The 17,633-nt window shown below is 40.4% G+C and overlaps 1 protein-coding gene across 1 annotated transcript in view; it reads right to left on the reverse strand.

Moving 5' to 3' along the window:
- Positions 1–17,633, reverse strand: part of ATXN10 (ataxin 10) — a 69,766-nt gene that overhangs the window by 20,856 nt on the left and 31,277 nt on the right. Inside the window, exons 6-9 of the mRNA XM_033148023.1 lie at positions 15,534–15,614; positions 9,097–9,244; positions 7,382–7,490; positions 4,950–5,113 (exon numbers count right to left, since the gene is read on the reverse strand). Of these exons, the coding sequence (XP_033003914.1) occupies positions 4,950–5,113; positions 7,382–7,490; positions 9,097–9,244; positions 15,534–15,614 (502 nt within the window). The remainder of the gene's footprint in view (positions 1–4,949; positions 5,114–7,381; positions 7,491–9,096; positions 9,245–15,533; positions 15,615–17,633) is intronic.

Here is a 17,633-nt window from a genome sequence, read left to right on the forward strand (position 1 = left end):
GTGGGCCCTATGGGTTCACAGAAACATTTCTATGAGCACATTCTAGAATGTGTGGGCTCGTTCCATTGGAAACCATTAAGCTGGAGATCATTGTGAGATCAGAGGCACAGCATTCCCCCCTTAAAAGGTGCAGAAGGCTCTTTAAGGATGGTGGTAGCAGGGACTGGGGGTGGGTGGGGAAATGGAAATCTTGTCACCTGTTCTGAAACAGGAGAGGAAGACCCTACCATGACTGCAGTGTGCTGCATCCTCCACAACATCTGAGACAAGAGATGTACATCCAGATCTACCTAGCCCTGGTGCCAAGAGGGATACAGTGTTTGCAGGCTATGTTCAGCATCCCCCTCCTCTACTGATTAAACCCAGTTTGTGGATGCCAATCAAAAATGGACCAAAAGAAAAACCACCAAACAGTTTATCTGGGACTGCAATCCTCACTTTCCCTATGGCCCAAGTGACCTCTTGCACACATCTTTCCTGCAAATATTCCTGAAATCAGTGCTATTTTTCTAGAAAAAGAGGAACAACATGAATGCCTCCCTCATTCTCTTAGAATGGCAATGGCACCTACCTGAGAGGTACAAGCACTGAGTTCTGGTGAGTTCCAGCTGGAAAAAAACCTTGCCTGAAATACTCCTTACATGTACAATGCTGTCCCTATCTATCACAGCCCTCCTCTACCACCCAGCCATGAGACATCTAAATCAAGGTGAAGATCATTCAACACATTTCTGAACATTGAGGAAGATCCTGTTGCTCCACAACATATCACTCTGCGCATGCAAAGCATTAGCTAGCAAACCCCATGTGGAGAAGCAGTTCCTTCAATGATAGGTTTCACTGATTCCTTAATTAGGCAATACAAACAAAAAATAAAATCATTCCTGATCCTGCTACAGTTGTGTGCTACTAGCGGACCTGGATGGGAATGGGTGTTTCCAAAAAGGCACACCTGACCTGTTCAGAGGGACCCAGGTGAGCCTGTTCAAAGGGACCATATCTGTATGCTTACACACATAAGTCACCCTTACAGAATGAGGGGTGAAGTGGATTTTACTGTGATGATGAAGATGATGATTACAGAAATTGTTTACAGGGTGTCTGTGAGCATACAAATCAATATGGTTAACCTGACCCAAAATACCCACCAACCCCACTCACACAAGAAACCAAAGATCACCACAGCCAACCACAAATGAACAACCATACCCCAAGCCAACTCCGACCTCTCTCACCGCCAAACGAGCACAAGCAAACAACAGAGAACCTACATAAACAATGCTGACACCAAACCCTACTCATAGCAAGTAAAAAAGAAACACAGTCACCCCACCCCACCTACCTCCCCGTCCCACCCACCTCTTCCCCCTCCCACCTTCCTTTTCTAATGTCTCACGAACACAGACTTATAAAAATGTTATATGGAAAAATTCGCGAGAGACACTGTACTACCTTTGAAAATCTTAATAAAAATATATTTAAAAACAAATACAGGGTGTCTGTGACAGTTCAACCTTTCACTTAACAATTGTTAGTACTGTATGAGGTTATCCAAGAGGATTTCATAGTTTCACCTCTCTCCCCCCCCCACTTTCATAGGTTGATTTTGAGAAAAATTACTCTAGGCAAATATAAACCCCACTGGCAAATTAAAAGATCCTATAACATTATCAGTATAATTATGTCTATTTTCTTCACATCTTTGAGACTCCACTCTCTAAAAGTTTCAATTTAAACCAACATTTGTTCAGCCTTTAGTTTCCCCAGTACTTATACATCCAGAAATTAAATGAGGCAAGAGAACTGAAATCTAGCTGGACAGCTTGTTTTACAATTGACCGTGTGTCCATCACAACCCCCTGCATCTTCCTGAATAAGAATGGAGACATTGTAAAGCAATCCCCTCTTCACCTACAAAGTATCACTGTTAATTCAGCAAGATTCCCCTTCAAACATATTAAAAGTTGTTGAAAGATCTGTCCTTATTAAAACTCACCAATTCTCTATTCTCACAATTACAAATGAATCTTTTAAGCAAGTATTAGTTGGTTAAAAATCCAAGTTTTTTTCCCTTACATCCATTCAGACTTTTTAAAACACACATAGATTTGACCAATTTACACATTACCGTTGCTATATAGATGCTGCCACAAAACTGCTTCCTTGTGATTTGCTCCCACATAGCAGCAGCAATGGGTAAAAACACAGAAAATGTGGCTTGTGCACATCACACGGGCAACTCCCATGTTGGATCAGGGCAGGGGGATATACTGGCACAGCCACTTAGCCACTGACTGCATTCCGTTTCTTGCAAGACCTTATAATAAAGCAAGCATATATGTAAGGCAGAAGCGGACAGGTGCAGAGAATGTTCATCAGATGGAGGGGGGGTGCCATTCTTGATAGGGGAGGATTCCCCCTACTGGAGACAGGCAGGGTCTTCAGTTTGCAAGGTCCTCTCCAGAGGGGAGGAGTCAACCCCTTCTCTCCCAATGACCCTGCATGCTCAAGGGATGGTTGGGTCTTTGCGTCTCTCTCTCTGTTTGGAGAGAAACACTTGCAGGAGTGCTTGTTTTGTGTGGATTTCCCCTTTGTCTAGTCCTCTCCTTCGTCCTGTTTGCTGTATCATCTTTCTGAGTGAGTTTCCCCCCCCCCACTCTGTTTTCCTGTTGGCTGCCTCCCCCAGCTTATTCATTTCTACTTCATTCTCTTCATTTTTCTCCCCCACCCTGTTCTCTGGGGAGAGTGTAGGGAGCAGCTGGATTCCGACTGGATTGCCAGGCAGGCACAGGAGAAATCCACAGAGGTGACACAGGGCCACAAGCTTGCATTTCCTGCCTCTTTCTAAAAAAAAAAAAAAAAAAAGCAGCAACACCATTTTTTTTCAGCAACTCAGCGTTTCTGCAGGTGGCCCCAGCAGCTCCTAGAGATGTGATCGCTGCACCTGTTGGTGTAGTGGTTTCAACTGGCTGCATTATCCCTGCACCTTTGTGTCCCAGTACTAACTGGGAGTTTGAGCAGCTGCTGCAGTGTCCTCAGTCACATTGCTTTCCCCACCTTTTCTCTGCATCTGTGCACAGCATGACTGCGCCTCTGATTCTGAGACCTTCCTTACTTCAAAAGAATTCCCAAGATTGCTTTGGACCTCTCACGGAGGAGGCACATGAAAGAAGAGCCTCAGAGGATGATCTCAGGGTCCAAGTAGGTTTATGCAGAAGTATGAACCTCATGCCCCTTGAGGTATTGTAGTCCTGAGCCATTTAAGGCTTTATAGGTCAAAACCAGCACTTTGAATTGGGTCTGGAAACTAATTGGTAGCCAGTGCCGTTGGCTTGCCCCGGTGAGCAACCTGGCCATTGAATTAACTGTCTTCAGAGGCAGACCTACAAATATCGTAATGGGAGGGGGGTGACATTCCACCTTCCTCTATCTTCCTCTGGTTCTATGCATTGCATAATTTTTTGACTTTAATGGCTGCTGTGGTTGATTTGTAGATTAATATGGGGAGGAGTTCTGGGACATTAACTTTTGCATTGCTGTCTAACCACACGTTTTGTGTCTGAGTGTCCTGTGTTCCAGCAGTGGGACTGGCGTATGGGCAGCTGCTTGAGGGTTGAGGTGTTATTCTGCTCTGCTAGATTAAACCTCCCCTCTAGAGAGGACATTGCAAGCTGAAGATTCCCTGTCTCCAGTAGGGGGAGTCATCCCTATCAGGAATGGGGACTGATATTCTTGGTAAGAAAAAAAAAAACAACCCTGTTTTTTATTGCCAAACAAAACTCCAAGCATTTCAAACACGAAAATTCTTCCCCAAGGGAAACTATGAAGACACAAACCTCACAAAACACAACCTCACGCAAGTTGTCAACAAGTGAAAAACCACTGTAAAAAGCACTTATTTCAGTTCAGTGAGCTATTTTCATTGGTTTACAAATTTTTTAAAGGCTGTAACACCTACATAATGGCAATAATTTTTCTATATGTTGAAATTGAAAATTACACTGCCGCAGGTCAGATAATATTTCAGCCTATTAAGCCAGGATATGCACAATCATTTTTCTTGCACAAACAGCCCCTTCACTCCATTATTCATGTAAGAGGCAATTAAAGCAGGAAGTAAATATACCATTTATAGTTTCCCATTTTATCTAAAGCAGGAAACTAAGGCTACCAGTTTGGGACAATTAAACACTTTCTAAAAATGGTGGTGTAACATCTTGGCTTGTTCCAAATCTGGTAATCAGTTTCCCAATTCAGATGAAACAAGGAAGTATGTTAATAAGAGCCTTCCTTGTTTAATTGCTGCAAGTCACAAAGGGAAGAGGAAAGGGAGGGGGGGAGGTCTGTGCGCCTCTTCACTTAATGAACTGAGATAGGACAATCTGAAGATTTCTCAAGCATCAACTAGTCAGTGGCTTATTAGCCCACCTTTGAACTATGGGGAATTTGAGTCACTAAATGCTACCCCTGTTCCCAATGGAGGCTGAGTTTGTTGACAGATCAAATCTATTTTAGAAGATCTGTGATGAATCATCTCCATCTCAATTTGCCTTGGAGAATAAAAATAAATGGTGGCTGATATTTAGTGCAGAATTAGTTTCTTGATATTAGTTTCAATGTTGGTTTTCAAAAGTATTAGCTCCTACAGCTCTGAAGCTATGCTTGAAAGTTTGCAGGCACTGCCTCGTGAAATCTCAAAAGTCAGCAGGGTGGCACAGTCAGCTATTACCTTCCCTATAATAAGTAGAAATTTGGTATTTTTAGCATATACATGCAGTCCTACATGAAACACCAGGAATTAATGGCAGTGATTTTAAATATTACAACTGACTTAAAGCACCTTTGGAGATTATCAACATTATGCAGCATACCATATTTACTTGAGACTTCTTTTTGCAAAATTTTGTGAACTGCACAACGAATTGCTTACATTCTTTAGTTTTTCTTACCTTGTCTTGGTTAGCCTTATTCTTGTAACATAAATTTCCAATCAAACGAATTAGATGTGACTTAAACCCCACAGCTGGATGACAGCTTTGTTCTTGCCCAGAGTGAGTCACCGTGAAGATGTTTGTGCTCTTCTTCCCAGCGAGATGTGCAAGCTGCAAAGTTTCTAAACAGAGAAAATAATTCTCTTATTTTTTTTAAAAAAAATCTTTATAATGCCCATGCTACTTAAGTTTTGTTTTACTTCATAGTTATTAACACATAGTTACAAAAGGAAATCAACCTACATCCTACTGCTATTGAAAGAAACACTACTAAAATCTGGAATAGTTTGTCCCAGAAGTCTCCCCAGGAGGGGAACCAGATGGTCCTCTTTGCAAGGGCAGAGAGCTGAAGGAGAATCTGGGCACAACCCAGGAGGGGGAAAGGTGGTATGGGGAGGTCAGAGGGGTGATATTTGTGTATTTGAGGTCTCTGAGAGTATCCTGGGCAGGGGCGTAGCAAGGTAAATTGGTACCCGGGGGCCAAAAAAAATTGTCAGCCCCCCCCCCCAGGCATGGGAAGGTCAGGTGGTACCCAGTGTGGAAAATTTCTTGTTTGTCAACCCCCCATTGATTCCCCCCCCCCCCGCAAAAATGGTTTTACGTTATTTCATATTTTCTTACAAAGGAATAATAACAAGTAATAATAATAAAAAACTTTTATTTATATCCAACCCTACCCGGCCAAAGTTGGGCTCAGGGTGGCTAACATCAGATATATAACATTGGTATAAAATCAAACAATAATTAAATTACCTCCTAAAAACATCTCAAAATCAAATTAAAGTCTAATTAGATGGCTTTCCACAGGGTTAGGGTTGGGAACAGTAAGTGTTCTCTGAACTGAAATTTCAGCCTTCATGACATAGGAAAACAGCCAAGTGAACAGCTATTTTGGTGGAGGAGGGTCAAGATATTAACCGATATGCATGAAATTTCATATATAGCTATATAATCCCTAGTATAGTAAGATAAGACCGTCGGGGGAGGCATTTCCAAAAAAAAAATTGTTCCTTGATAATTTGTCACCCCCTCCATTATGGAACCCGGGGCGGCCCACCCCTCTCGCCCCCCCTTGCTACGCCCCTGATCCTGGGAATCATTCCGAAAAGTAAAAACAGAAAATACATTAGATAAAATATTCCTGTTCAAGATCAGGTTCCTGTATGTGACATTCTAACTCATGTCCTAAATGCACTGGTTCAATTAAGGCTAGTATAATGAGTCATATTACTGCAGTTTTCTGAAGTTAGCTAACGTTTCAAGCATCAAGTTGAATGCATTTTGCAGCATATTTAAATATGGCTATGAATGTGTGGGAATCCTCAACATTAACATATGGTTTCAATGTTCTATGCTATCCTGTGTTTAATTAGTCAGCTGGGCTATTTGGGTCAAAATTCATAAAAGTACTTATTGATCTCTAAAGCTCACTGGTAAACTCCTTTGCACCAAAAGTAGCAAATATTGCTCAGTGTGCAACTTTAGAAATTATTGTTTAGTCCTCTGCTCTAGTACAATAGATAAAAAATCAAATAGAGCCTTTTAATGTTGAGGGTCTCCACCCCCATCATTCAGCCCGGACACTGAGATCCAGCGCCGAGGGCCTTCTGTCGGTTCCCTCACTGCGAGAAGCAAAACTACGGGGAACCAGGCAGAGGGCCTTCTCGGTAGTGGCGCCCGCCCTGTGGAACGCCCTCCCATCAGAAGTCAAGGGAATAAACAACTACCTGACATTCAGAAAATACCTAAAGGCAGCCCTGTTTAGGGAAGTTTTTAAACTGTGATCTTGTATTGCATTTTGGTATTTGTTGGAGGCCGCCCAGAGTGGCTGGGGAGACCCGGCCAGATGGGCGGGGTATAAATAAATAATAATAATAATAATTATTATTATTATTATTATTATTATTATTAAATTCATAAGCCTCATAAGTCTCTCAGCCCCACTCAACTCACTCTTCTTCTTCTTCACACCAAGGTATTACCCAATAACATTTACTACCAAATAACTTCACAGGAGCATTCAAGTTTGAAGTCTGTTTCACACATTTTGTACAATGTGAAGAATAAAGGCATGCAGAAAGTAGTGTGTGAAAATTGGTTCATATATGTAATTTTTTAATACAAGATACACAATATCTTGGAATAAACATATATAGCACCAAAGCTTATATGTTTTACCTGATAGTTAGCTAATCCTTTAGCAAACCTTTCAATACCTTTTTCATCCAAATATAGATATTGGAAGACATGCTATCAATTTTCTGCTTCCTATTTTTAAGTTGTTGGTCACAACTGTCAAGTGTTCCTTATAAAACCTAATTTCAAGTAAAATACAAAGCATTACTCCTTAGATTATTACATTTTTAAAAACGTTTGTGCTTCCTACTTACTGACAGTCACCTCAAGCAAATCAGGGCAAGCCTGCAGACATTCCAGATGTCCAGAGTTTGATGTCATTTCACAAAGAACATCAACAAGCCGAATCGTGACTAGTGCTTCCTATGAAAAACAGGCAACAGTTTGAAATCTCAGCTTTCACCTTCTTAAGAAGCAAATTTCTAGCACCTATGGCAGCAAATGCCTACTGAAATTGACAGATGGTATTAGAGGATATTGCAAATGGTCATGGGGTAAGCTTTACTTGCAAACACAATTCCTTGTCCCAATGTAGTATAAATGCACAATTATTCGAAACAAACAAAACTGCATGTTTTGTACAGACTGCAGAATTCAGTTTTTCTTGGCACTGAACTGAAATTTAATTACCCTTGTGAAGAATTTTTTACAACCTTCTTTGGTACTGATGTTTTTCTAACTCAAAAGCCTTGCAACATAGTCAAATGCAAACCTCCATAAAAATGAGCATATTGGACTACAAATATGCAATCCACCTCAGAATCACAAATACATAATCAAGAACAGAAATACTGCTGCAAGGGTGATACTCTAAAAAATAAACACAAACTTGAAATAAAGAAATATAGAAAGTCTCTAGCTACATTATTTTCAATATAAGATTGTTCTGCAACAGAATTATAATAGTTTGTGGCAAAGTAATTATATTTACATTAAAGTTCAATAAATATTCATTTGAAATGATAAACACAGTATCTGTGATTAGATAGAAAGGGAAATTATTGTCATTTGCATATTTTTAATTCAACCTGAGAACTGTTGCTTGGAACTGTCTATCTCCAGCTGGATTGATCTGTACCAACTGTGGCAATTGCAAATCATCATCTGCAGAAAACAGATCATATAAAATTTAAGACTAGAAAGCGATAATTATTGGCTACAGCGGCAGAGCCGTGTGTTTTATTATGGCTTTCCTGAATAAGACAGGAATTGCCCCTGCAACAGAAAATCCAGTCTGTAAGATAGTTAAGTGTTAATGTTTGGATAAAGGTCATCATAAATCCAGGATTTTCTAAACTGCATGAACAAACCAGTTAACAGAAACAGCAGATCAATCTGTTCCTGGATTATATCCATTTGAGAAGATGGTATGATTGTATATTTCCCTCCTTTCCAAATATCTATAAAGAACTAGATTTCAGAAAGAGATATGGTTCCAGCCTTCTCCTTGACATTTTTTTCAAATCAGAATGCTATTTTTCTTCCCACAGGGAAGAATTCAAAGAAAGGAATCCCCCGTTTGTAGCCTGAGAGTACAAGTACCGGTAATTTTCAATGGGATCTAGCCACAAGTATTAGGACGAACTGTATCAGCTAATATATCAACTGTGTGGCAATATTACAAGTTATTACAGGGACATGCATATCCAAACATCTCTGATATTTCATGAACTTGATACTACAGACTCAATCACCACGATCTCATAAATTGGCTCATGCGCTGTTTGCCCACCCACAGAACATCCCTATTTGTTTCAAGACAGCAGAAAAATCCATGGATGTAGATGACTATTAACATTTGTTTTTTAAATGTCTGCTTTCCTATCAATAACGTCTTTCAGGACATGTACGGAGTAACTGTCTGTAGTGAGCTGAACTGGTAAATGCAAACGAGAGCCACAGAGCTCTAGATCAGATCACGTTTCATCAGGTTTACATCATCAGATAAAAAGATACTTCAAAATCTTACCTCATCATCATCATTTGCTGCAAAAGCCAAGATGAGCACGGCTTGACATTTCTCCTTGAAACAATTTACAAGAAATTTGGCTGTTTCTGCACTGATAACTGTATTGTTTTCACCAATTTCTGACTGTATTAATTCTAAAAACGAAGCCCTAGAATAAAAATGCAAGCCTTGCTTATTTACATTGAAGTATACCAAATGGAGGGCACAATCAATATATTTAAATTAGACCACAGTTGCTAGGCCGCCCCAGACCTCCTGATGCCTCATGGAGTCTCTGACCAAAGAAATTCCAATCCACGCCTTAAGTATGATTTTTACTTACCTAGTTATAAAAATATTTATATACCACTACTCATTTTTTTAAAAATCAGAGTGGTTTAAAACAATTAAACTGAAGTAAGAGGTAATATTTTGCTCAGTTCATCCTTCAATCTATACCAGATGTCTGATATATTTCTTTTATTAAATTCAGGAAATGACCCATTTTTTGTTTTTCTTTCTTGTTTAAGACTACAACTCCCATAATCCTTGACCACTGGAGATGCTGGCTGGGGCAGATGAAAGTTGTATTCCAAAACCACTGACCACTAGCAAAAGATTAACTATCAGGTTTCTTTGGTACATTCATTATACAATTTAGAACAATTGTTAGTACGCTATGTCAATTTGCAAACTGATCCTTATAACTTGAACCCAATTATTTTGAACTGTGGGACATCTTCATAACATATAAGTCTGCATCCACCATTCCACATTTCCAACATCCAAACATATCCATTCAATATATTCATTCTTTGATGTGTCACATATTATCTAGAGTATCATAAATTAGGTCTCTTTCAATTATGTACTGGCAGAAAAATGCTTTTTGGCTCCTATATTTTCGGCCCTACCTCTCTGAAGAAGAAGTTCTAATAACTTTTCCCCAAATGATAACCCTCATTTTTTTTTATTTAAATGGCAGTAAAGTTTGATAAGATACACGAATATACTCCTTTAACTTCATAAGGAGTCAACTGCCTAGGTTACAGTATTCCCAATTCTTGTGTTACAAAATGTTAACAACCCCCACCCCAATTTAAGTTGTCCAATTATTGTTCAATTAATAAGATGCTCCCTTGTGACAAATCCTGATTCCCAAACTATATCCCAAGTCTTAAAACTTACTAGCCTGTAAAAAGAAATTCTCTGCTATTTCTTACATGAGGGCCTTTTAGAGGTTGGACAGAGCACTTGGTCCCTTCTTTGCCAGCCCCTGTTAGGAGTAAAAGACTATTAAAAAATAAAAGAAAATGTCAAGCTAGAAACGCAGGAGGAGGCCACTCTACTGCCCCTTCTACTGCGTTCTGGCTGCTGGGGCTGCGACCAGAAGTGGCAGGCTCTGTGTGAGGGAGCCCCCTGGTAACTTTTTATATTTATTTTTGTTTGTTTGTTTCATAAAATATATACACTGCTTGATTTCTTTTGCCTGCTATTGCTGACAGTTCTACTGCTAGCACCAAGAGTGAAAAGTGATAACTGACAGCCTTGCTTGTTCCTTATGAAGCTGATGAAAAGTCTAGACCCCGGGAACAAATTGCCAAGGTAACAAGCAAGTCAGATGCCTGGGAAAAGGGAAAGTACTGTGTTTACCAACGATTTATTCATTTATTTTCTTAAGGTACAACTAAAACTGTAACAAGGGGAAAGGCAATGGGCGGCAGGAGCTTGACCTAAACCCTGTAAAAATTATAGCTCAGGAGTGCCGTCCTAGGGGTGAGAAGTCTGTTGAAACTTCTTTTTCCTGCTCTAACTCTAGCAGGGCAGCCTTGAGAGACTGCAGCAAACCGCAACTACAACCATAGTTCAGTTTCAAATTTAGGGTACGAAACAGACATCTTAAAACAAAAGAGTAACTTATACGTCTAAAAACCTCAGTGGAAGCTTACCACAGGTTCGACTTAAGGTTAAGTGCAGCATATAAACTAAATGGTAAGGGCAGGCCTCAATCCAAGTTGAAAGCTCAGCTTTTGCTTCAGTTTCAAAATCAGTAAAAACTGGTTGAGTTAAAAAAACATTCAGGCAAGTGTCCATGTGCTCACCTTAATACTCACTTAAGACTGTAATCATAACTAAGTCTAATCAATAGGGCTAACTCCCATGTAAGTGGGGTTAGGAATGCAGAATAGATCATCATACGTCTGCTCTGCAGAAAAAAATCCCATCCACAGTGTGCTAATCTAACCTAAACCCCCTTTCAGATTTCTATTCACTAAATAGTGGTGCAGCCAGTAGCTGGCCCACATATCGTTGTTGTTGTTGTTGTTGTTGTTGTTGTTGTTGTTGTTGTTTTAATGAAGCCTGCCTGATTGACTTGGCCGCAGCAGCAGCTAAGGAAAGACTAACAAGGCTATAAATTTAGGGCAGCTTATTGAGAGACACCTGTTCTACAGAGAGGAGATGCAAAGTGTTCCGGCCTCAGTGAGAAAGAGTTAGCATGACAAGTAAGTTAGGCAGCTGTGCAGTTTCAGCATCAGGATAAGCCAAGGAAAGACTATCCTTCCCTACCCCTCCCTTTATTAACCCAAATTCCAAAGAACAGTAACACAATAAATGACAAGAGGCAAACAGGAAGAAAATTAGCAGGCTGCGTTTTGTACATAAGGACCCTGAATGTTGTATGTCCCGGCGGATGATGAAAAGAGTGGTGGGGTGGCCAACAGTCTCACTGACCTCTTGGGAGTCATGGTGGATGACTTAATGAAAATGTTGACCCAGTTTGTGGCAGCCATGGAAAAAGACATGCTCCACGTTGGGAACCATTGGGAATTGGATTGAAAATAAAATTGTCGATACCATAATGCTGTTACACAAATCTATGGTGTGACTGCACTTGGAATAGTGCATCTCAAAAAGGATATTGTGGAGATGGAACAGGTTCAGAAAAGGGCCAACAAAAATGGGGCTGGAACAACTCCCCTACAAGGAAAAGTTTCAATAATTTGAAGCTTTTTTGTTTAGAAAAGAGGCAAGTTAGATGCTTAGAAAGGTGGTGTGAATTTTAACCTGTTTTAGTATTTTAATTTTTGTGTGTCTTTTACAGCAAACAATTGAATTTTTCTCTTGATTTTAGTGTTGTTGTTTTTTTGGAAACCAATCTGAGTAGGGGATTTTCTGCAATCAGGCTGTGTGTAAATATTATGTAAAAATGAATGTACAAAATTATATGTGTTAAGAAGGAGAATTTTCTCTATTTCTCATTGTATTAAAACCCAACAAAGATGAATGTTGGAACACAGGCAAAAGGAAATACTATGGAATTTGTTATCACAAGATGTAGTGACGGCCACAAACTTGGATGGCTTTAAAAGGGCTTTATAAAAATTAACTGAGGTTCAGGTGATCAAAAATTAACTGAGGTTAAGGTTATCTTGGTCCACATACTGCTTAAGCAGTATGTGGACCAAGAATTCCCAGAAGTGCAAGCTGGATTTCGAAGGAGCAGAGGAACCAGAGACCAAATTGCAAACATGCGCTGGATTATGGAGAAAGCTAGAGAGTTCCAGAAAAACATCTACTTCTGCTTCATTGACTACGCAAAAGCATTTGACTGTGTCAACCACAGCAAACTATGGCAAGTTCTTAAAGAAATGGGAGTGCCGGATCACCTCATCCGTCTCCTGAAAAATCTGTATGTGGGACAAGAAGCTACAGTTAGAACTGGATATGGAACAAGTGATTGGTTCAAAATTGGGAAAGGAGTACGACAAGGCTGTATATTGTCTCCCTGCTTATTTAACTTATATGCAGAATTCATCATGCGAAAGGCTGGACTGGATGAATCCCAAGCCGGAATTAAGATATGCTGATGACACAACCTTGATGGCAGAAAGTGAGGAGGAATTTAAAAATCTTTTAATGAGGGTGAAAGAGGAGAGCGCAAAATATGGTCTGAAGCTCAACATCAAAAAAAAAAACTACGGTCATGGCCACTGGTCCCATCACCTCCAGGCAAATAGAAGGGGAAGAAATGGAGGCAGTGAGAGATTTTACTTTCTTGGGCTCCATGATCACTGCAGATGGTGACAGCAGTCATGAAATTAAAAGACGCCTGCTTCTTGGGAGGAAAGCAATGACAAACCTAGACAGCATCTTAAAAAGCAGAGACACCACCTTGCCGACAAAGGTCTGTATAGTTAAAGCTATGGTTTTCCCATTAGTAATGTATGGAAGTGAGAGCTGAACCGTAAAGAAGGCTGATCGCCGAAGAATTGATGCTTTTGAATTATGGTGCTGGAGGAGACTCTTGAGAGTCCGATGGACTGCAAGAAGATCAAATCTATCTATCCTTAAAGAAATCAGCCCTGAGTGCTCCGAAGGACAGATCCTGATGTTGAGGCTCCAGTACTTTGGCCACCTCATGAGAAGAGAAGACTCCCTGGAAAAGACCCTGGTTTTGGGAAAGATGGAGGGCACAAGGAGAAGGGGACGACAGAGGATGAGATGGTTGGGCACAAGGAGAAGGGGACGACAGAGGATGAGATGGTTCTCGAAGCGACTGGCATGAGTTTGGCCAAACTGCAGAAGGCAGTGGAGGATAGGCGTGCCTGGCGTGCTCTGGTCCATGGGGTCACGAAGAGTCGGACACGACTGAATGACTGAACAACAACAAAGGTTATCAATGGCTACTAGCTTCCAGTTTCAGAGGTGAGATGCCTCTGAATACCATTTGCTGGAAACTACAATTGTGGAGACTGCAATTGCACTCAGGCCCTCCTTGCATATTTCTCATTGGCACCTGGTTGGCCACTGCAAGAACAGACTGTTGCACTAGATATGCCTGCGGTCAGATCCAGTGGGGCTATTCTGCTTACATAAAGTGTTTGAAATTATACAATCTACTAAAAATGCATCTATTTGGTGAAATGTCTCCCTTTTTGTCTCTAAATGAGGCAATGGGTCTCCTATGGTCTAGTCACATTTTGGATCAGCTAACAGCAGGCTTCCTCAACCTCAGCCCTCCAGATGTTTTGAGACTACAATTCCCATCATCCCTGATCACTGGTCCTGCTAGCTAGGGATCATGGAAGTTGTAGGCCAAAGCATTGGGAGGGCCAAGGTTGAGGAAACCTGGCTAATAGCCATCAGTAAATTTTATTGATACTAACCCCGCTTCGCTACCTAGTTCTGGTCTCAGACACAATCTATAGAATATGCTCCAATATTGCATAGAACTAGAATTCCACAGTTGTTGTTTTTTATTGACTTCTATAACAAGATTGTATACTTCAGGGTATAATATACTTTTAGCAATATTCTAAATCTTCCTTTTGTTTTCTTCCATTGTTTTGCATGTATTGATTGTTTTCTCACCTTAAAATGGATAAACACTAAAGTAAGTTATTCAAGTGTATGGGCGACAACTCCCAACCTCCAACACAGGTCATGGTTGATAAAGTGGCTTCATGACAATGGAATAATTTCTATTGTGTTTAGCAAGTTTGCAACATGTAGAGAAAACAAATTTTGTTTCCTTAAAATGTCTATGCTGCGTTCAACTATATACAGGGCAACTTAAAAAAAAAACATCGAATATAACAACATAATATAAATATTTTTCAAAATATGTAATATAATGTGGGGGAGGAACTGGCAACTATTAAAAGCCTGGTGCTAGCTATAGTTTTTCTCCTATATGTTGTTGTTCAGTCGTTCAGTCGTGTCCGACTCTTCGTGACCCCATGGACCAGAGCACGCCAGGCACCCCTATCCTCCACTGCCTCCCGCATATATTTCTCTTATATACTCAGGCTTAAACAGACAGAAGTTCAAGTAATAATATAGATGTGTTAAAAATATGTATATTGTAGATTCTGACCTCACTTTATATAATGTTCAACTTGTACCCAACCCATTTCCTTTTTGCAGAATAGCACACTCGCTCTTTTCCATACACAGAATTTATGTGCATGTTTGTGTAGATTGAGATATAAAAGAATACAGATGGAACAAATGTATTGTCACATTCATTGTGCACTTCCTTTGCAAGGTAGTGAAGCATATCTAATGTTATTTGGTGCAAATCTGTTTTTTTCCCCCCAAATAGCTATTAAATGGCTGTATAAGTTGAGCCATAAAATACAACAGGGTGCGGTGCACTTATGAAATCAAGGCATAAGCATGAAATCTTGTCTTCATCTTCTCTTTCTTTCTGTGTGTGCGTTTCTTACAGAGTAAGGGCGCCAACCTGGATTCTGCAACCCCTATCTAAATCCCTGCCAGTTGTGGCTAAATTGTAATGTTAACCAACCAATTTAAAACCATTACTGACATAGAAACATGTATTTAGAGATTCTGTGCCAACTATGAAACCACACTTCTTCTTTTTTAAATCATGTGAACAGGATACTCTATATGGAATGCTAAATGCTGAAACCCACAGTGGTTTTTGGGGTTACCTTTCTTGATTGCTCAGTTTGGCATACATGGCTTTGACCAACTCGGGGCACTTCAGCAAATGGTTGGTAACAATCAAGAACCTGAAAGAGGAGGAAAAACAATAGGACAAACTGTTGTTAGCTGTAGGAAAACTGCAAAAGTTGCTACTTTGCACTGTGCAAAGTTAGTTCACACTGGCATTTTATAATTTGTTGTTTAGTCGTTTAGTCGTGTCCGACTAGTTGGTCACTAATCAAGTTACATTTCTATCGGTACCTGCTAAACTATATAAAAATACAACAAATCTAACTATTTTTTTTCTTTCCAGCCGTGGACATGTGCAGTGCCGGATTTACATATAAGCTAAACAAGCTATAGTTTAGGGCAGGGGTTCCCAAACTAAGGCCCAGGGGCTGGATGCAACCCGGTCACCTTCTAAATCCGGCCTGCGGACGGTCCAGGAATCAGCGTGTTTTTACATGAGTAGAATGTGTGTTTTTATTTAAAATGCATCTCTGGGTTATTTGTGGGGCATAGGAATTTGTTCATATATTTTTTTCAAAATATAGTCTGGCCCCCCCACAAGGTCTGAGGGACAGTGGACCGGCTGAAAAAGTTTGCTGACCCCTGGGCTTAGGGCCCCACTCTCTTGGGGGCCCCCAAAAAATTAAAGGGGGAAAAACTAGACGTACTTTTCCAAAATATAAGTTCAACAATTACTTTGATAAAAGACATATTTTGTTATGTGCAAATGGCTTTAGATACCTATTAGGTCCATAAATTACCATATAGCATATATTCAACACAAAAAAACAGTGAAAATTTGTTGACAAAGGACAGCCGGAAATATAAAGGGCCCCATTACCTTCAATAGCTTAGGGCCTCATCAAACCTAAATCCAGCCCTGGTCATCTGTCACAGGCAATCTTTTTTTTAGAAATTCTAGCCTATAAATATATTTACTAATTGCTACTGCAATCCCTAACCTCCTAAATTCATGAAGGACCACGTGCGCAGCCTGGGAGTCATTTTAGACTCATAGCTGTCCATGTCAATTCTGTGTCCAGGGTAGCTGTCTACTAGCTCCATCTGGCTAAGATCCTACCTGCCTGCAGACTGTCTCACCAGAGTGGTACATGCTTTGGTTATCTCCCGCTTGGACTACTGCAATGCGCTTGATATGGGGCTACCTTTGAAGGTGACTCGGAAACTACAACTAATCCAGAACTGGTGACTGCGAGTGCCCATCAGGACCATATAACACCGGTCCAAAAGGATATTCACTGGCTCCCAGGACATTCCCGAGCACAATTCAAAGTGTTGGTTCCCTCACTGCAAGAAGTGAAGTTACAAGGAACCAGGCAGAGGGCCTTCTTGGTAGTGGCGTCCTCCCTGTGGAACGCCCTCCCATCAAATGTCAAGGAGATAAAGAACTACACAACTTTTAGAAGATATCTGAAGGCAGCGCTGTATTGGGAAGTTTTTAATGTTTGATGTTTTATTTTGTATTTATATGTGCTGGAAGCCGCCCAGAGTGGCTGGGGAAACCCAGCCAGATGGGCAGGGTATAAAATCATCATCATCCTCTTCACCAGCTTAGGGTGGTTGGCTGCCACAGCAGAGGCACAACTTCATCCAGACAGGTGGAAGCTATCACCGGCAGTAGAGAGCAGGAGGTCCTGAAACAGGGCATATCCAGGTGGAATGGGTTGCCAAAAGCTTTGGTTCTGTCAAATCCAAAACACCATGCATTCCACCAAGTGGCCCAATCCTCAGACCCCTCTAGTACTTGCTAGTTTAGTGGTAGCATTGCAAAATTTAACAAACGATCCCCTGCTTTCTGTCCTGAATGACAACACTTCAGAAGTTGGTCCATTGCGCCTCTGTTCCTTGACCCCAGTTTAAGGAGATTAAATAGTAAATGGTATTTTTTAAAAAAGAAAATCTAAATAAATGAATTGGATATTGTTCAGACAGACTTAAATGTAATATACAGTAAAGTAAATGGGAGAAACAAGAATACAATCATTTGTAAATATCCAGAAGACAATACGTTAAACATGCTAAACAGGTAAATCAATTATGATACTGAATTTGATATGCACACCAATAGTTGGATT

The sequence above is a fragment of the Lacerta agilis genome, chromosome 5 (assembly GCF_009819535.1).
Source record: "Lacerta agilis isolate rLacAgi1 chromosome 5, rLacAgi1.pri, whole genome shotgun sequence".
Taxonomy (NCBI): Eukaryota; Metazoa; Chordata; class Lepidosauria; order Squamata; family Lacertidae; genus Lacerta; species Lacerta agilis.